At 35.8% G+C, this 19,588-nt stretch overlaps 2 protein-coding genes across 3 annotated transcripts in view; both read left to right on the forward strand.

Annotated features, from left to right (window-relative positions):
* LOC21403132 (ubiquitin carboxyl-terminal hydrolase 12) overlaps window positions 1-12,241 on the forward strand; it is a 12,967-nt gene extending 726 nt beyond the window's left edge. The window contains exons 3-32 of the mRNA XM_024170502.1: window positions 323-470; window positions 591-748; window positions 1,800-2,065; window positions 2,159-2,377; window positions 2,457-2,565; window positions 2,644-2,759; window positions 2,897-2,995; window positions 3,382-3,491; window positions 4,149-4,223; window positions 5,246-5,324; window positions 5,430-5,576; window positions 5,672-5,752; window positions 5,896-6,015; window positions 6,619-6,741; window positions 6,902-6,979; window positions 7,124-7,212; window positions 7,296-7,404; window positions 7,534-7,602; window positions 7,684-7,794; window positions 8,357-8,412; window positions 8,511-8,688; window positions 8,787-8,888; window positions 8,989-9,060; window positions 9,438-9,503; window positions 10,089-10,154; window positions 10,345-10,428; window positions 10,534-10,650; window positions 10,789-10,863; window positions 10,963-11,049; window positions 11,652-12,241. Coding sequence (XP_024026270.1) covers window positions 323-470; window positions 591-748; window positions 1,800-2,065; window positions 2,159-2,377; window positions 2,457-2,565; window positions 2,644-2,759; window positions 2,897-2,995; window positions 3,382-3,491; window positions 4,149-4,223; window positions 5,246-5,324; window positions 5,430-5,576; window positions 5,672-5,752; window positions 5,896-6,015; window positions 6,619-6,741; window positions 6,902-6,979; window positions 7,124-7,212; window positions 7,296-7,404; window positions 7,534-7,602; window positions 7,684-7,794; window positions 8,357-8,412; window positions 8,511-8,688; window positions 8,787-8,888; window positions 8,989-9,060; window positions 9,438-9,503; window positions 10,089-10,154; window positions 10,345-10,428; window positions 10,534-10,650; window positions 10,789-10,863; window positions 10,963-11,049; window positions 11,652-11,693 — 3,251 coding nt within the window. The 3' untranslated portion in view covers window positions 11,694-12,241. The remainder of the gene's footprint in view (window positions 1-322; window positions 471-590; window positions 749-1,799; window positions 2,066-2,158; window positions 2,378-2,456; window positions 2,566-2,643; window positions 2,760-2,896; window positions 2,996-3,381; window positions 3,492-4,148; window positions 4,224-5,245; window positions 5,325-5,429; window positions 5,577-5,671; window positions 5,753-5,895; window positions 6,016-6,618; window positions 6,742-6,901; window positions 6,980-7,123; window positions 7,213-7,295; window positions 7,405-7,533; window positions 7,603-7,683; window positions 7,795-8,356; window positions 8,413-8,510; window positions 8,689-8,786; window positions 8,889-8,988; window positions 9,061-9,437; window positions 9,504-10,088; window positions 10,155-10,344; window positions 10,429-10,533; window positions 10,651-10,788; window positions 10,864-10,962; window positions 11,050-11,651) is intronic.
* A 436-nt stretch (window positions 12,242-12,677) lies between these two features.
* On the forward strand, window positions 12,678-17,241 carry LOC112093001 (elongation factor 2-like). 2 transcript variants are annotated; one of them, XM_024170487.1, is made up of 4 exons: window positions 12,678-12,970; window positions 13,849-13,887; window positions 13,987-14,074; window positions 14,487-17,241. In XM_024170487.1, exons 2-4 carry the CDS (start codon window positions 13,885-13,887, stop codon window positions 16,925-16,927), a joined length of 2,532 nt encoding a protein of 843 aa, XP_024026255.1. In that variant the 5' UTR covers window positions 12,678-12,970; window positions 13,849-13,884; the 3' UTR covers window positions 16,928-17,241. The 2 variants fall into 2 exon arrangements, with proteins under 2 accessions (XP_024026255.1, XP_024026254.1); XM_024170486.1 differs by lacking the exon at window positions 12,678-12,970 and adding an exon at window positions 13,451-13,571.
* Window positions 17,242-19,588: the final 2,347 nt, after the last annotated feature.

Raw genomic sequence — 19,588 nt, forward strand, 5'->3', positions numbered from 1 at the left:
TAGGGTTAGCATTTTATTTGAGAAATAATGGCAGACAATTATTTTTATTTCAAGGATTGGGTTGATCTTTTTTGTTATTATTATTTCAAGCTTAAATTGTTTTATTCAGTTGATGAATAAAGATATACAAACAAATTTTTGTGAGTACTATGCTATATAGGCTATTTTTCTTGGTTATCTTGTATCTTGTGCTTCTGTTCCTCTAAGTCGAGGTAAAAGATCCAAACTTTTCTTGAAGAACGCAATAAATATATAATTTCATTACTTTGTTGCTAACAAGCAAAAAAGTACTGGGGTTTTGATTTTGTTTAACTATTTGTAGTAGCTCAATCGGAATCTGCAAACACCGTGGATGCCCAGCCAGTGGATGATCCGCCATCAGCGCGGTTCACGTGGACAATTGATAACTTTTCGAGGCTTAATATCAAGAAGCTCTATTCTGATGTCTTTTATGTTGGAGGCTACAAATGGTAATTCAATATAGTCTTGTTGGTTTCTGTTGATTAAAGTATTTTGGAAGTAGATTACGTCTTTTGGTCATCATTATTCTTTATTCATTAGAGTTTGCATTAAATTAAAATGTGCTGCAGGAGGATACTGATTTTCCCCAAAGGGAACAATGTGGATCATTTGTCAATGTATCTAGATGTTGCTGCTTCAGGTGCTTTGCCTAATGGGTGGAGTAGATATGCCCAGTTCAGCTTGAGTGTTGTGAATCAAGTTCATAGTAAATTCTCTGTTAGGAAAGGTATTCTCTCTGCTATTGATGTTCGTATAAAGGAGTGACTTCTATTTAGTATAGCCCGCATAGAACACTACTTTTATTTAGTAATGATTCGTGTTACAAAATTGAATACTAGTGGATTCTTTTTTCCTAAGTTACAGATCATGTCATAATGGTCGAATTGCCATTAATAATTGGTTCAACTTTGGTATTTTGGAATCTGGCGATAAATAAACAGTGATTGAAGAAAATTTATGTCATCTTTTCGTGGTAGTTTGTATCTTAATAAAAAGCTTCTTTTTTTTTTTTTTTTTGGGAAATGTATTCAGTATAGTTCCATTTGATTAAGTACTTTTCTATCTACTATATTTTTCAGTAAGTAGTTGTTTAAATGTCAATAAATTAATGAAGAGTGCGCATGGTAGTGTGCGCGATATGCAGTTTGCTAATTATTGCAGGCCAACATGGTTCTATTTTGGTTCAGATGATAAGTTTTCTGACATAGTCAGTCCATTATATTTTGGTTTAGAATGATAAATTTCTTAACATAGTGTAATTTGTATGTCAATCAGTTTTGACTGAAATCAGAGTAAACAACTTGGCAAGGTCTGGTTAAAAAGTACATAGACTGTGGTTCCTGGGAAATGTTTTATTTTGCAACAAATGAGTCAATTTACTACTGGATGGTTTATGAACAAAAGCTTTGATTCTGGTGCCTGTTGGACCAATTCTTAAATGTACTAAAAGGTATAGGGCTATAGGCTGTCTGCAAAAGGATGTGTGTGTGTGTGTGCGCGCGCGCGCGCGTGTGTATTCATAAAAAATGGATAGATATTAATTATAACATCTAAAGGGTACAACACACTGCAAACTGACGGTTCCATTGCCTGACTCGCTAAAAGAAAGTATAATTGGAGATATAATAATTCTCTGATGTGATATATGATGACGAGGTGGCATTACTCGTTTACTACCTTTCTCCTTTAATAGAAATATGCCTTTATTTATTACTACAATTTTTTTGGGTGTTCACAATATAATGCCTGTTATAATTGTGTCTTATTGCATTTTGCAGAAACTCAACATCAGTTCAATGCACGTGAGAGTGATTGGGGATTCACTTCATTCATGCCTCTTGGTGAATTATATGATCCTGGTAGAGGGTATCTTGTGAATGATACATGCATAGTTGAAGCTGATGTTGCTGTACGTAGAGTTGTTGATTACTGGTCACATGACTCTAAAAAAGAAACTGGTTATGTTGGACTTAAGAACCAAGGAGCTACGTGCTATATGAATTCTCTTCTCCAAACTTTGTATCATATCCCTTACTTTAGAAAGGTGAAGCATATATGCCTCTCTCTTTGTAATCTGTCTTATCGATGTTCTTTACAAGGAAGCCCACAAAACATTTAATTGTTATACTTATTCCAGGCTGTGTATCATATGCCAACCACCGAGAATGATAATCCATCGGGGAGCATCCCCTTAGCTTTGCAGAGTTTATTTTATAAGCTTCAGTACAGTGATACTAGTGTAGCAACAAAGGAGTTGACCAAGTCTTTTGGATGGGATACTTATGATTCATTCATGCAGCATGATGTCCAAGAACTCAATAGGGTTCTTTGTGAAAAGCTTGAGGATAAGATGAAGGTATTAATATGAGGCCTCAGAATTCTGCAACATTATGCTAATACTAATGTCTACATTTTGGATTGTTCTGATGGTCCAGGGAACTGTTGTTGAGGGTACTATACAGCAATTGTTTGAAGGGCACCACATGAACTACATAGAATGCATCAATGTGGACTATAAATCAACAAGAAAAGAATCATTTTATGGTAAATAATTTAGGTTGTTCTAGATACTTTGTCACCACCTATTTTATGGGCCTTATGGTTCCTTTTGTTTAAATGTAGATCTTCAGCTTGATGTTAAGGGCTGTAGGGATGTTTATGCTTCTTTTGACAAATATGTGGAAGTCGAGCGTCTTGAAGGTGACAATAAGTACCATGCTGAACAGTATGGTTTGCAGGTAAATTAGGTTCAAATAGTCTAAAACAATTTGATTTTTATTTATTTGAAAATTTATTCCTTCACATGTATTTTGATTTGTCCTCTCTTAAAAACAAATTGAATTTGAAGATGTCTCTCCTTTTTCTTCCCCCCTAGGATGCGAGGAAAGGTGTTCTGTTTATTGATTTTCCACCTGTCCTTCAACTTCAGCTAAAGCGGTTTGAGTATGATTTTATACGGGATACCATGGTAAAGGTAAGCAATTGGCAGATAAAACTTGTGTTTTTGTTTTTTTGTTTTTTGTTTTTTGTTTTTTGGTTTTGTGGTTTGTGTGTGTGTGTGTGTGTGTGTGTGTGGTGTTTGTTCTTCTCTCTCTAGTAACGTTTGTGGCTGTTCTGTCTTCCCAACCAATACTCCGAGTTTAAAGTTCTAAATTTCCTTGGAGAAAAGAAACTGATTAATAATTTTATTTCAGTCGGACTAATTTATCTATAATATCAAAGAATATTCAAGTAGTTCATATTTGCTTATCAAACTGTATTTGTCATCACAATTACATGGATGATTTTTCTTTTGTCTGCACTTGTAATTTTGCTGTTAAATATGTGCCTGGAATCACTTGTTCCACTGATTTCCAACAGATAAATGACCGCTATGAGTTCCCTTTGCAACTTGATCTTGATAGGGAGAGTGGTAAATATCTCTCACCTGATGCTGACAGGAGCATCCGCAACCTTTACACTCTTCATAGGTATTGGTCATTTTGTTTTATTGACGTAGCATCTGCTTTGTCATACATAAATTGTTAGTTCGATACTGTCAGATGTATTTTTGGCTGTACTGTTTATTAATTATGTTCTACCAATATATTTGATGACGTACTTTAAACATCTGCATCACTTGTGGGAGGCATTATACTGATCTTGGGTAAAAGGTTAAGAGAAAGTTATCTTGAAGTTTAATCAAAATAGTTTGCATAGTCCATATGATCATATTGATATTTCAAATTGCATCTTGCATAATTGTGTTAATGGTAATCACAATTTTCGTGTCGAAACTTTGCACGAAATTGAATGTGTGGGCGTAGTGTGAGGACATGTTTTGCTATTATATTAATACATCTGATCACGTGCTCCTTACATGACATCACGCGTACATTTATTCTTTATGACGACAGGTGAGGTATGCATCATATGTGAGGTGAATTTGTCAAATGTCCATCGTTTAATGTGGCATTTTGCATATTTCTTTCCACGAGTGCAAGTTAGGTCGGTCTCGTGGTTGTAGGTAGATTATTGTGATAAGTCACACTTGATTTTTTGGGGTCTTCTTTTTTGATAAATAAATAAAAAAAAGCACTTTTGGTATATGTGATTTTTTTTTTTGACAACTATGACCTTGTTTGCAGTGTTTTGGTACACAGTGGGGGAGTGCATGGTGGACACTACTACGCTTATATCAGGCCAACTTTATCTGATCAGTGGTATGTGTTGTGTTCTACTGTCCTGACATTTGTCTTTGCAACTCTGTGGCTGACCTAACTTTCTAAGTGAGAAAGTGGAGATTTTTCAGTTACTTTGATTAAGAACTATTTCCTAAACTAGTATTTGTTCCACAAAAGCTCCAACCCTAATATCAAAAGTTAGTGCTAGAAGTCTTCTTTAAAATCTGATTTGCCTGAAGTCGGGTTTACAAGATCAGAAAATTGTATCTTGTGATCATCTTTTCAGCTACTATTCTTGGAAAAGGAACTGAACTAATTTCTTGAATGAATATTTTTCCCCTTTCTTTACTTATGTTTTTATTTCATTTTTGGCAGGCTTTGATTAAAAAAGCACATGACTAAAATTGGTGTTTTTTATATAAAAAAATTATCTTCAGATATTCGGGTTAACACATACTCTCTTGACACGAGTTCCTGCATATATTGTGAATTTATGTGTGCATATCTCCTTTCATGATCTTTTTGAAGAAAGAAATCTGGTTTCATGAAATTCTGTCTTCAAATCACAATTTTGGTCATTTGAAAATAAAATTCTGTCTTCAAATCACAATTTTGGTCATTTGAAAATAGCATATAACCAAAATTGTGGTTTGTAAGCAGGACTCACATGAAAATTTTCTTGAGGATAAAATATTAGATGCTTCTTGAAGTGCTAAAAAGGTAGAAAAAAACATCTACCTGCTTCCACCTTGGTGCTTCTTGAGCTTTGTCATGCATACATGCCAACAGGAGAGTTGGAGTTTCTGAGTGTTCTTTAATAAGTGCTTAAGTGGCATTTTCAAACTGTTTTTTAGTTGTTTTTAGTTGTGTACTTCTGGTCCCCATTCTACGTTTTTATATTTATTTTTCTTTGAATAGAAATTTTTGATTCTTTTGGGGAAATAAGTTGCGTTGAATTTTCCTATCTGAGATCTTCCCCCTGCCTCTTGCGTGGGGGCTGTTCATATTTTGTTTTTTTTCTTAACTCAGATGTTAACATGCGTTGCATTTGTTACTGTAAGGTTTAAATTTGATGATGAACGGGTAACAAAAGAAGATATGAAAAGGGCATTAGAGGAACAATATGGTGGTGAAGAAGAGGTAAAGGTTTCGTGGAGATTGCTTCTTTTTTTTTTTTTTTTCCTGTTTTTATTTGATAGTTTTCTTCATTCTTATGTTGATGCTTTTACTTACGACTTTCAACAGCTACCACAGACAAATCCTGGCTTCAACAATGCTCCATTTAAATTTACAAAATATTCAAATGCTTATATGCTTGTTTATATACGGGAGAGTGACAAGGAGAAAATAATTTGTAATGTTGATGAGAAGGATATTGCTGAACACCTGAGGGTAAGATGATTGATATGTATCTATGATCTAAATTGTCAATTTGTATTTGCAAGAAAGAAAGTGCTATGTAGTGTTACTAACTTACCACATTGCAGATAAGGTTGAAGAAAGAACAAGAAGAAAAGGAGCTAAAGAGAAAGGAAAAAGCTGAAGCACACCTTTATACCATTATAAAGGTCAGAACCTTGCAAGATTTTTGACACCTTCCACTAGTCTCGCTTTTGTTTCTTCTTGGTTTGCGTGATATATTGAAACATGATCTAACTTGGATATATATATATATATATGTATATATATATATATATTTGGGAGCTTCTAGGTTGCACGTAATGAGGACCTACTTGAACAGATAGGAAAGGATATATACTTCGATCTTGTGGATCATGACAAAGTTCGTAGTTTTCGTATTCAAAAGCAGATGCCCTTTAATATATTTAAGGTAATGTCCTTCATATTTTTTATTTGATTGTTGAAGTTGTATCATGGTGGAGTTTCTTCTTTTCTCTATGTTTTTTAGTACTATGGTGGATTAATTTAAAGGTCTCCGTTTTTATAGTTTTTGTTTCGTTTTCATACATTGTTGTGGAAATTGGCGTATTTTTTTAAGTTTCATGGGAGTTATCATTTAGTAAATAAAGAATGACAAGAAATTTCGCGACCTAATTCCTGCAGGGCTCTAATTTATTGTTGTTGTCATTTTCAAAAAGAAACGGCACGGTTACTATGTCAATATTTTATTGTTGTCCTAAAAATATTAACAGTCTTTATACTTGAGTAAAAAAAAAAAAAAAGCAAAAACAAAATCCCCACAAAACACCAAAATAACGCCTTTTTTTCCCAGATATATCCGTGTTATGCACAACATGCATTCATGTACGCATTTGCAATTTGCAAGCATAACACACCCACAATCTAACACGCTTGAATATACTTATTCATATTGCAATTGAACTTTGATTCACCAGTTTGGTAATTCTATGTAGCTTAGAATTTTCTTGAGCCTGTTACATTGCTATTATTCTAATCTTCAGCTTTCCTTCAGGAAGAGGTTGCCAAAGAGTTTGGCATACCGGTGCAATTTCAACGGTTCTGGTTGTGGGCCAAGCGCCAAAACCATACATATAGGCCAAATCGACCACTGACACCTTTGGAGGAAACACAATCTGTAAGTCTTTTTATGTGTTTCATGTCTTCATACGTTGCATTCTAGTTTGTCTATGAGTTCTGATGCATCTTTTTCTCAGGCATTGCTTCATTCTAGTATGTATCTTAACTGTTTGAGAAGTGGCAACTGCTGTATTTGTGACAAGAATCTGATTATGTAGGTTGGGCAATTACGAGAAGTATCCAACAAGGCAAATAATGCAGAGCTGAAGTTGTTTCTGGAAGTAGAACTTGGTCCGGTAATGTTTTCAACCAAACTATTCACGAGTTTTACCTCCTGTTTCTTCAAGCCAGACTTGTGTTGAAACTTTTCAAATCTTTTTTGCTGGCACGCCCATTTTTACCATGCCATTTTACCCTTCCTAACCTTTACAATTATTCAGGATATGCGACCTGTTGCTACTCCAGAAAAGACTAAAGAGGAGATTCTTCTATTCTTTAAACTTTATGACCCTGTGAAAGAGGAACTGCGGTACTCTCTTAGTCTCTTTCTCTCCACCATCTTCACTCCAAATTTGAGTTGCATGTATACTCATCATTCCTTTCATGCATCAGGTATGTCGGGAGGCTGTTTGTAAAGGGAACTGGAAAGCCTGCTGAGATATTGACAAAGTTAAATGAAATGGCTGGTTTCAGTGCTGATGAAGAAATTGAACTTTTTGAGGTTATTTTCTGGCTCTTCTTTCGTTTTTTTTTTCCGTGTATGCACGCACACACGTTTTTCTTTTAATATATACAAGTACTGAATTCTTCATTTATCACCCAATTATATTGCCTATACTTGGTTATTCAGGAAATAAAGTTTGAACCTAACGTCATGTGTGAACACATTGACAAGAAGGCCACTTTTCGTGCTAGTCAGGTAGTGATTAATTTTGGGGAAGTATATTCTTATTCATTTAGGTTTTTGGTAGTCTTACTCCAACATGCCTCTGTTTTTCAGCTTGAAGATGGGGACATCATTTGCTTTCAGAAATCTCCTCAAGTTGGAAGTAGTGAACAGTGCCGCTATCCTGATGTTCCCTCATTCTTGGAGTATGTCCGTAATCGTCAGGTATGTCATGTATTCTGTTAATTGAAGATTGGTATCGATGTTTCTTCAGTGTGTATTTGTGTGTATCTGCAAGTTTATTCGGTCTGATTGTGGAGTCATTTTATTTTTAATTCGGCATTATCACAGATGACCGTTGTTCTTCAGTTCTTTTCTAAGACATTCATACCTATAACTAGTTTGGAGTTTCTAAGAATCTATAAGACAAACACTACATGGCATATGGGTTTAAGGCTCAGTATCTCTACGAAAATTCGTTGTGAATAACGTAATGAAAGAAAGCATTTTCATCCTCTCCCCCTCACTTCTCAAAGTTAAGAAATGGCTTTTGGATTGTCACATTTTCTTCTTCATTTGTTATGGTACTTGTTTTCAGCGCTTTTCTTGATAGGATTCAAATTGCTTACGTGCATAGTCACACATGAATTTTTAAGGTGGAATATATATTTCATATTTGAACTGAGGAAGAAGTGCTGACATCTTGAGCTTTTGTTGATTAATTGCAAGTATGGTGTTTCTCTCTCTTTATTATGTATTTGATCATATTATCATTTTTTTTTATTAGGTTGTTCGCTTTCGTTCTCTTGAGAAACCAAAGGAAGATGAGTTCTGTCTCGAGTTGTAAGTTCCTCATTAGCAACTTTCTAGAGTTATATTGTGGGTGATTAATTTTGATTATCTCACATTGCAAATTCTTTGGTGCGCTTTCTTTTCTTTAGGTCAAAGCTTCACACCTATGATGATGTTGTTGAGAGAGTTGCTCAACATCTTGGGTTGGATGATCCTTCAAAAATCAGGCTCACATCTCACAACTGTTACTCCCAGCAACCTAAACCTCAACCTATCAAGTTTCGAGGAGTAGACCATCTGTCTGACATGCTGGTGCACTACAATCAGGTTTTTGTTTCTCACTATTGATATCTTCTCTTTTCTTTGTTTTTTGTCTGTTCATCTGTGTCCTGATTTCGTGCAAAATGTTTTCTTTATTTGTTCAGACTTCTGATATTCTCTATTATGAAATATTGGATATCCCTCTTCCGGAACTGCAAGGCCTTAAAACTTTGAAGGTTGCTTTCCATCATGCTACCAAGGATGAAGTGAGTGCTGATTACATTACATCTCATTTAATTTAAAATGGAAGTACTGCCAGTATTGGTATTTTCAGGTTATCATAGATCCTCAATTTTGTGTTCTCAGGTCGTGATTCATACTGTTAGATTGCCAAAGCAGAGCACTGTAGGTGACGTGATCAATGACCTTAAAACGAAGGTAAAAGTCTCTTTGTGACCTTTTGTGCTTCCAAACTGAAATATTATCAAAATTTTGGGGTCTCTCTCTAACTCATGACTAAATCATTCCTAAAGTGTTCACTGGGTCAAACGAGCATGGGGCAGGTTTGTTGCGCTTGGGTTTAGGAGGACGCGGGCTCGAGCATTGTGTAAAATAAATAAATAAATAAAAATAAAAAAATTGGCCACGAGATTATTAAAAAAAAAAATTCTGAAAATATTTTAAAAGTTGTGATGAGAGGTTTTCTTTGTTACTTTCCTCTCTCCCTTTGTTCACGTTGGTGGTTGTCTCTGCCTTAAGTTTTCTGTTATATGAATTAAAGAAAACAATGTTATTTTGTTTCTTATTTGAAACAGGTGGAACTGTCTCATCCTAATGCAGAAATCAGATTGCTTGAAGTTTTCTATCACAAGATCTATAAGGTATCTGATGAAATTCCATTAAGTGTTCCTAGTATTAAGTTCATAAAGATGGATTTCTTCTCCACCATTTAGTGAATTTTCTTCCTTTTATCTTCTCTTCTTCCTTTTTTTTTGTTTTTTTTTTTTGTTTTTTTTGGTGTGTGTGTGTGTGTTGGGGAGGGTTGGTTTAGATGCATGAAAAATGAGCATGTTCCTATACAATTAGATTTTTATTTTACTCCAAATTGGTGAAGCGTACTATGTTATTATATCCATGTATACAATGATCTGAGCTCATTTGTGGTTGGATGTTCCCAGTACTTTCTGAAGATTTATTTAAATGCAACCTCTTAGTTTGAAGTTCTACATAATTCTAAATGATGTAGAATTAGATTTTTATTTATCTAAAGCATGTTCCTATACAATTAGATTTTTATTTTACTCCAAATCGGTGAAGTGCATTATGTTATTATATCCGTGTATACAATGATCTGAGCTCATTTGTGGTTGGATGTTCCCAGTACTTTCTGAAGATTTATTTAAATGCAACCTCGTAGTTTGAAGTTCTGCATAATTCTAAATGATTCTTCTATTGTTTGCTTGCAGATTTTTCCGCTCACTGAAAAGATTGAGAATATTAATGATCAATACTGGACATTGCGTGCAGAAGAGGTAACTTTGTTTCCCTCTTAGCTGGTTTGGCTTAGAATGGGACGATGTCTTTTTCTGAGTCTTTTCTTGTATACATTTACCTCTTTAAACTATGAAAGATAATTCCTGATCCAGATATCTGTTTCTAAATTACTAATTTATGATAAAAACTTTGTTCTACAGATATATAACTTTATTTTTCGTTCTACAGATCCCTGAAGAGGAGAAAAACTTTGGTCCTCATGATCGTTTGATTCATGTTTATCATTTCATGAAGGACACGGCTCAGAACCAGGTGATACACATCTTCTCTCTCTTATCTCTTTTGGCAGTGAATAATATGATATGTGTATTCTTGTATGTAAACGTTTTACCCCTTTTTCAAATTTGCATTTAGCAGCAAGTGCAAAATTTTGGAGAGCCATTTTTCTTGGTAATTCGTGAAGATGAGACTTTAGCTGAAGTAAAAGTTAGAATACAGAAAAAGCTGCAAGTCCCTGATGATGAGTTTGCGAAGGTATTATCTTCTTTCCTTTACCTTTGTGTTCATTTTTTTGAACGTTATTATGATACAATGTGATCAGGAGAAACATAATTTGCCCCTTTCTTATTGTAACCTTAGCTCATCTTTTTGTTAAATTATTTTTATTCCCAGTGGAAGTTTGCATTTTTATCACTTGGTCGTCCTGAATACCTCCAGGACAATGATATTGTTGCCAGTCGATTTCAGGTTTGTTAATCCTCTCTCTCTGTCTCTCTCATAAATCTTCCTGAAAATTACAATGGCTCACTTATTAATTGTTAAGTTCATTTTAATGTAACTTTTCAGAGGAGGGATGTATATGGGGCTTGGGAACAGTATCTTGGACTAGAACACACTGACAATGCTCCCAAAAGGTCGTACACGGCCAATCAGGTATGAATTTGTTAAATGTGTCTCTGTCCTTGACATGGGTTTTAATCTGTTTAACTGTTGAGAGTTATTTGAACAATAAACTCGTGAATATACTTTTGGGAAGATGGTGCATTGAACATGGTTTTTGGTGTTGGTATAATCTTCCTTTTTACTGAGTAGTTTATGACCGCTGGTCAGTGGTTTTGCATAGCAAAGATTATAGTTACAACGTTTTTTCTGCTTGTATTCTGTATGATACTTAGGTCCAGTCACGATTAGATGCTATTCTATAAGGATGACAAGTAATTCAAAATTTATCCAAGTTCTATAGATGCTTCATATTCAGAGGAGCTACTTCTTTAACCAGTGACATTAAATTCTGTTTCCTAATGAGTTTAAAATTTATACTGAACAGGGAGGGCCTTGTAGTCCTAGAAATTACTCTTGCTCTATTGTTGTTGTTCTTTTTTTTTTTTTATCATTTATTTAATTTATCTTTTTGCCTGTGTGCGCTGGGAAGAGAGATTGAAAAATGGGAATTACCTAAACGTTGGTGTTCAAGAAAGTTCTTTTAGTAGCTTCAGATGGATATTGCTATTTATCTCCTTGCTTCAATTTTGCAGAATCGCCACACATTCGAGAAGCCTGTGAAAATTTATAACTAGGCCCCCCACGAAAAAAAAAGAAGGAAAAAAAAAAAAGCAGATCACTCAAGCTCATTTCATTAAGTGAATTTCTAAGCATGTGCGGTTTTGAATAGACTTGAAGAGGGACAGAGGAAAAGCTTGCGCAGTTTGGCGCTTAAATTACGGTTCCTGTTGGATGTAGCTCACTTCTGTTATAGAAGAGGTGGGTTCAAATTTCGCCTTAAATAGCTATGTATTCTTGCGCATGTGGTGTATTAAGGTGAGGTAGGTCGCATCTTGTCTTCAATTCGTTTGTAATTTTAGTACATAAGATTTTGGATTAGTGAATGTATAGAGGGTATAGGTGTTTGTTTCCCATGTTGGTTTTGTTTTCATCCGATTCTCCCATCAAATCTTTTGTCATTCCTAGAAAGCTTTTAGGAGTATGGGGACTGTGTATAATGTTATATCTGACTCTGAGCCTACAGTTGCTTTTCTTTTTTGACTTTTATGTCCTCCGTTCTTCGGGAGGGAATGATCTTTCGCGATTTTGGTAAATGAAATCAACTCATTTGAGGTTCAATTTAGTTTGATTGATCCTTTTGTTTCTTCTACTCTTTGAAGCTTTCACCGCGGTTTCATGCTTGCGCTTGTGCATATGCATTCACAGGGCCTTGCTGTTGCACGCATGCGCTTGCGCATATGCATTTTGCATGGCCCTGCTTGCGCGTGTATCGGGGTTTGATGATTTTAAATGAGGATTTGAGCCACTGCTTTGTTTATCACTCGCTAGCTCTTTGAGAGATCCCATTCTCTGTTTACAAATCACATCCCATTGAGTATATAGAATTCCATAATCTCATAGATACAACATATAGAATTGTGTGGAAAGTTGTATTCAATAAAAGCCATATGTAAGGTTTGGAGATCTTTTATATTTTTCGAGATTCACCCTTACAATATAGGGCAAAAGTCCAAAAAAAAAAAAAAAGATTTTAAATAAAGAAAATTTTTTATTGTAAAGATACCCATATCTGTACTAAATGAAAGCTTGACAACATATTGGAATTAGAATACATTATGATCATAAAATTCAATATAACAGCGATTCATGTATGCCAATTATTATATACATATCAAGGTTTAAAGATCACCTCCATAAATCCAACGGCATTTGAAGTTTTGAACTTGACCGGGGTTCAAACCACTAACTGATTGTGCGGCTATTTTGATGAAATTGTTCAGATTTTGAAGTCTCGACATGGAACTAGATGAGGATATTGTTCATATTTTAATTTCTCGACGTGGATTACAGGGTGAGGGGGAAGGATATTGTTTATTCATTTGTTCATATTTTAAATTCTCGACATTATCCATGAATTAAAAACTTAACCCAAACTCAACCACTCCAAACACAATTAATATTAGAATGTTCCAAACGATGTTGATGTATAGCAGGAGAAAGGGACGACATAAAACATAAATCTTCATGCCTGTTGATGAAATTTGATATTGATGGTGTAAAGTATAAACTAACTGCCTAGCATAACACCATGTTGATTCTTGCGTTAGAAAATTGGCTAAAAATTTTCGGCAAAAAAAAAATAAATAAAAAAGCTACTATCTATGAGAAAATAAAAGGAAATCTTTTTTTATTATTTTTTACTATTTTTTATTTAAACCTTTCTAGTCAAAAAAAAAAAAAAAAAATCCGTGACGTGGTTGCCAAGTCCTAAGACTTGGTGCGCAAGTATTGGACACGTCATTTTGATCAAGAACAGGTTTGATGACAGCCGCGTTGTATTTTTCATTCGCGCCTCGTCTCTTGACTCTCATTCAGGAGGCTGAAGCCTGCTTCTTAATCTCTCTCTATCTCTCTCTTCTCTCTCTCTTTCTGCTTTTCTCAGGTTCTTTCAGGTTGGGGTTTTCTTGCTCATCTTTGTTGGATTTCTGTGTTCCGATCTGTAGTATATTTCGGCTTCTGATATTTTTCCATGTAAAATTGGTTTCAAAAAGACCGTCTTAGATGGAATATTAGCGTTTTCTGCCAATACTATTATACATATGTTGTTATACATACATATATATATATATATATATAAAATAATCAAAAGTTGGGAAGCTGGTGAGTTTTTTACTTGTTTTTTGTTTTTCTATCCTAACCTGAATTGTTTCGGTTGTCTTTGGTTTGCAGGATCATTTTTGTTGTCATACTTAAGAGCTAGTCAAGATGGTAAGCGGTTTGAGCATGAATTTGAATTAGTGACTTCGCAGAACTGCTTCACTCTGTGCTCGATATGAATGTAATGGTTGAATTTGTTTGTTTGTGCAGGTGAAGTTTACAGCAGAGGAGATGCGGAAGATTATGGACTTGAAACACAATATTCGGAATATGTCCGTTATTGCGCATGTCGACCATGGTATGTTCTGTGTCTTTCGTGCTTTTTCTGGCTGTGGCCACATATTGCACCGGCTTTGTAGATGCTATAGTATAGATGTGAGAGCAATGGTCTAAACTTATGTTGTGCCGACAGATGTTTGTGATTTTCTGTTTGATAGTATTGGTATTTGTAATGAATTTTTTTTAATATTTTTTTTATAGTTAGTTTAGCATCAGATTAACAGTCTTAACTTCAAGTTTACATAAGGATGTTATTCAACTTATGCATACGTAAAGCATCGGCGTGGTGCTTCATTTAGCTGCAAAATTATTTTAGCAGTGGAGTACTGTATGAATTAGAACTCATTCGATTTCTTAGCTTTTCTTAATTTTACTTATAATTGCCAAGTGCATTCTTATGGTTTTTTTCTTTTTTTTTTTTCTTGTCTCAGGAAAATCAACTCTCACCGATTCTTTGGTGGCTGCTGCTGGTATTATTGCGCAAGAAGTTGCTGGTGATGTCCGGATGACAGATACCCGTGCGGATGAGGCAGAACGTGGCATTACCATTAAATCCACTGGTATCTCTCTCTACTATGAGATGACTGATGAGGCTCTGAAGAATTTTAAAGGGGAGAGAGAAGGTAATGAATACCTTATCAATCTCATCGATTCCCCCGGGCACGTTGACTTCTCATCAGAGGTCACGGCTGCTCTTCGTATTACCGATGGGGCTCTTGTGGTGGTTGATTGTGTTGAGGGTGTTTGTGTCCAAACTGAGACTGTGCTCCGTCAGGCTCTTGGTGAAAGGATTAGGCCTGTGTTGACCGTTAACAAGATGGACAGGTGTTTCCTTGAGCTGCAGGTGGAAGGAGAGGAAGCTTACCAAACTTTCCAGAGGGTTATTGAGAATGCTAATGTTATTATGGCTACTTATGAAGATTCTCTCCTTGGAGATGTTCAGGTCTATCCCGAGAAAGGAACAGTAGCTTTCTCTGCCGGTTTGCATGGTTGGGCATTTACTCTGTCCAACTTTGCCAAAGCGTATGCCTCCAAGTTTGGCGTGGATGAGTCAAAAATGATGGAACGTCTCTGGGGGGAAAACTTCTTCGACACTGCTACCAAGAAGTGGACCGACAAAAATACCGGTTCTCCTACTTGCAAGCGTGGTTTTGTTCAGTTCTGTTACGAACCTATCAAGCAGATCATTAATACCTGTATGAATGACCAAAAAGATAAGTTGTGGCCTATGCTGAAGAAGGTTGGTGCCACCTTGAAGGCCGAGGAGAAGGATCTTATGGGGAAGGCATTGATGAAGCGAGTCATGCAGACATGGCTCCCTGCCAGTAGTGCTCTCTTGGAGATGATGGTCTATCACCTTCCCTCGCCTGCAACGGCTCAAAAGTATCGTGTGGAAAACTTGTATGACGGTCCCCTTGATGATGCTTATGCCACTGCTATTAGGAATTGTGATCCTAATGGACCCCTTATGCTCTATGTATCAAAGATGATTCCTGCATCTGATAAGGGTAGGTTCTTTGCCTTCGGCCGTGTCTTCTCAGGAAAAGTCTCAACTGGTTTGAAGGTTAGAATCATGGGTCCGAACTATGTTCCTGGGGAGAAGAAAGATTTGTATCTCAAGAGTGTTCAGAGAACTGTCATTTGGATGGGAAAGAAACAAGAAACCGTTGAGGATGTCCCTTGTGGTAATACTGTTGCCATGGTTGGTTTGGATCAGTTTATTACCAAGAATGCTACCTTGACAAATGAGAAGGAAGTTGATGCACACCCGATCAAGGCCATGAAGTTCTCTGTCTCTCCTGTCGTGCGTGTGGCAGTCAAGTGCAAAGTTGCGTCTGACCTTCCCAAACTTGTTGAAGGTCTGAAGCGTTTGGCCAAGTCAGATCCTATGGTGCTGTGTACGATGGAGGAATCTGGAGAGCACATTATTGCTGGGGCTGGTGAACTCCATCTGGAGATTTGCTTGAAGGATCTTCAGGAAGAGTACATGCATGGTGCTGAAATTATAGTTTCTGATCCAGTTGTGTCCTTCCGCGAGACTGTCCTCGAAAAGTCATTCCGTGTGGTGATGAGCAAATCGCCCAACAAGCACAACCGTTTGTACATGGAGGCAAGACCCATGGAGGAGGGGCTCGCCGAGGCTATTGATGACGGCGCTATTGGGCCAAGGGATGATCCTAAAGTCCGTTCCAAGATCTTATCTGAGAAGTTTGGCTGGGACAAGGATCTCGCTAAGAAGATTTGGTGCTTTGGCCCTGAGACTACTGGTCCAAACATGGTCGTTGATATGTGCAAGGGTGTTCAATACCTTAATGAAATCAAGGATTCTGTCGTTGCTGGTTTCCAGTGGGCATCCAAGGAAGGTGCCTTGGCTGAGGAGAACATGAGGGGCATCTGCTTTGAAGTCTGTGACGTGGTTCTCCACGCTGATGCCATCCACAGAGGTGGTGGCCAGATTATTCCAACTGCTCGAAGGGTTATCTATGCTTCCCAGCTCACGGCCAAGCCCAGGCTTCTTGAGCCCGTATACCTGGTCGAAATCCAAGCTCCGGAGCAGGCTCTTGGTGGTATCTACAGTGTTCTTAACCAGAAACGTGGACATGTCTTTGAGGAAATCCAGAGACCTGGTACCCCACTTTACAACATCAAGGCATACATGCCAGTCGTCGAGTCGTTTGGTTTTTCAAGCACTTTGAGAGCTGCAACGTCAGGACAGGCTTTCCCACAGTCTGTTTTTGACCACTGGGATGTGATGCCATCTGACCCATTGGAGGCTGGATCTCAGGCAGCCACTCTGGTTACCGATATCCGCAAGAGGAAGGGTTTGAAGGAGCAGATTACTCCACTGTCGGAGTTCGAAGACAAGCTGTAGGTGTTTTTTTCGTATCAATTGTGGCGGCAAGAAGATTAGATTTGTAGAGGAAAAAGATGGTACAAGTTGAGAAGATCTTCCGCTTAGTTTTATGGTGTTCTTAAAAGTAGTTTCAAGTCGTGTAGTTGCATTATAGGTGTTTTTTGGATCTAGTATTAGCATTAGTTGCAGTTGGGGCATAATATGTTAATTTTGATCTTTGAGCTCTTTTATGGATATGGTTTTGTTAAATGGACGTAAATTGGGTCACGACTCAATGAAGTATAGTAGAACTTTTTTCCACGTCTCCTACATTATTTGTGACTATTTTATTATTTTCTGTACTATTTGTAGCATACGTTTTATTATTGTTCTATTTTTATATTTGATGGTAACTATTGAAAGAAACATAATAATTAAAAATTCATCTATATGTATATCTATTGATAACTCTTTATGTAAAATATGACTTATCACATCACGTCTTTAATAGTAACTATTGATGGAAACGTAATCATTGAAAACTTGTCTATATATATATTAATAAAGCTTTAAGGGAAAGACATGACTCTAGATTTTTATTTCTTACTTTTGATTAATATCCTTTTAGTCTAATAATTAACGAGATTTTCTCTTGTACGTTAATATACCAGTAGACATATTTTTTAACCGTTTTATCAGCATAAAATCACATAAAAGTCAAAAAGTACGCATATTCAATAGTTAAAAAAACATGGCTTACTGGTCGGCCTGACGTATCAGAGAATCTCGCATAACTATATTAATTAAAGGGTATTAATCAATTAAATCTGTATTAAAATTTATATGTTTTATATATTTTTTTAATTTAATATGATTAACAGATATAACATTTAAAAAATAAAAAACACTCATGTTTTTAAAAAGGAGAGAACATAAAAAAACTCGCTTCTTTATTCTTTGACTTTGTCTTACTTTTCTTTCATCATTTTCCAGTTTCCTGTTCCCTCTCTTTCTTTAAGCCTCTCCTTTTTTCTAAAAAAAAAAAAAAAATGTTGAACGGTTCTCTAAAAGAAAATTAGTCATCAAATCCTATAGAAGAAAACGATGATATATAATACAAATTCAAGTAGTGAGGAATAAGTGGCTTACATAATAAAGTTTTATTACTAGAAAATGCTATAAGTTTTGCTTGATTTTCTTATTATACTTACGTCTCGTTCATTTTACTAATTTAAATTTTTAGTTCTAAGTTTTTACAGTTAAAAGTGTTAGTTTCTCAAACTGAATTTTTTTAAAAAAAAATTATGCAGAAGTTTGATATCGATCGAATCACATAAATTAAAATTTAATGCGATCATTATTTCATGTTAATTTAACTATGAAGAAATCAAAGAGAAGAAAAAGAAATTTACAGTCGTTCGAGTATGACGTTAATCTTAAACTCCTCTAACACCGTCTTAAACTTTAAATTTTAAGAACACCACGGCTCCTTCTTAATGTATCTCTGGATCAATGTGAAGTTGAACGAGTGGACGTTCAAATAGATTTCTAAACACATGAGAATAATGAATGAGAAGATCACCTATGACTATCACTCACTTTTCTTAAAAGTATCTGCTATCTTTTTCTCTGTATTGTTTTTCTCCATCAATTTTGTATGTAAAGACTTTGGATCCATCTACTGCAAAAGAGGCAACAGGGATATCTTCTTCTATTGAGACTGGTGTGATCATCATGGACGGAGTTGTGCTAGAACTTTCGTCAGGGAGCTTAAAGACAGTTTTCACTTGTCCATCTTCAAACCAGATGAAAGTCGGATCAGCTGTATGGATGGGCTTATGATTCTGGTGTAGCTTTAATAGTGTGGATCTTATCTTGTCAGATAAGGATTAGAGTCTTTAGTTCTTAGCCTCAGCTATATAAGGCGAGACATTTATCTTGTTTGAGGCAGAAGTCCTCCATCCAAGAGAACTTTGTAAAGAGTTTGCTCAGTAATAAAAATATGAGTTTCTAAACTTCTTTGCTTCATCTCTGAAATTCTAAGTTCCCTCTCTTATACTGTAATCACTCCTCATCCTAACAAGTATGCTCTGTGCTTGTCTCTAGTAGAGGACCCTGCACATCAGAACGTCTAAGCTTAAGATCCAGTGGTTTTGTCTTTTACCTATTTAGCCACAAGCGGAATAGTTAAGAATCCGCTTTATCTCAAAAGTTTGTGTCCATTGTAAAATAAATCTAAAGGTCAATAGTGTAGATCTTATCTTGTCAGATAAGGATCAGAGTCTTTAATTTTTAGTTATATAATGTGAGACATTTCTCTTATGGACTATATAACATCTTCACTGTCAACAACAGTCGATATTTCAGAGAAGATACTGCTAGTACATCCATCACTCTAGCATTCACCTATATGAGAGAAAATTTTTAATTTAAACAATTTAAATTAAATATCCTCCCACTACCACACTTACTGGGATTTTCTCTCCCACTCTCCCACTCTTTTACGCGCAGCCTTCTTTCTTTTTTCTTTTTAATAATATATATATATTAGCATTCACCTATATGAGAGAAAATTTTTAATTTAAACAATTTAAATTAAATATCCTCCCACTACCACACTTACTGGGATTTTCTCTCCCACTCTCCCACTCTTTTACGCGCAGCCTTCTTTCTTTTTTCTTTTTAATAATATATATATAT

This window comes from Morus notabilis, unplaced genomic scaffold, assembly GCF_000414095.1.
Source record: "Morus notabilis unplaced genomic scaffold, ASM41409v2 Scaffold1333, whole genome shotgun sequence".
Lineage (NCBI taxonomy): Eukaryota > Viridiplantae > Streptophyta > Magnoliopsida > Rosales > Moraceae > Morus > Morus notabilis.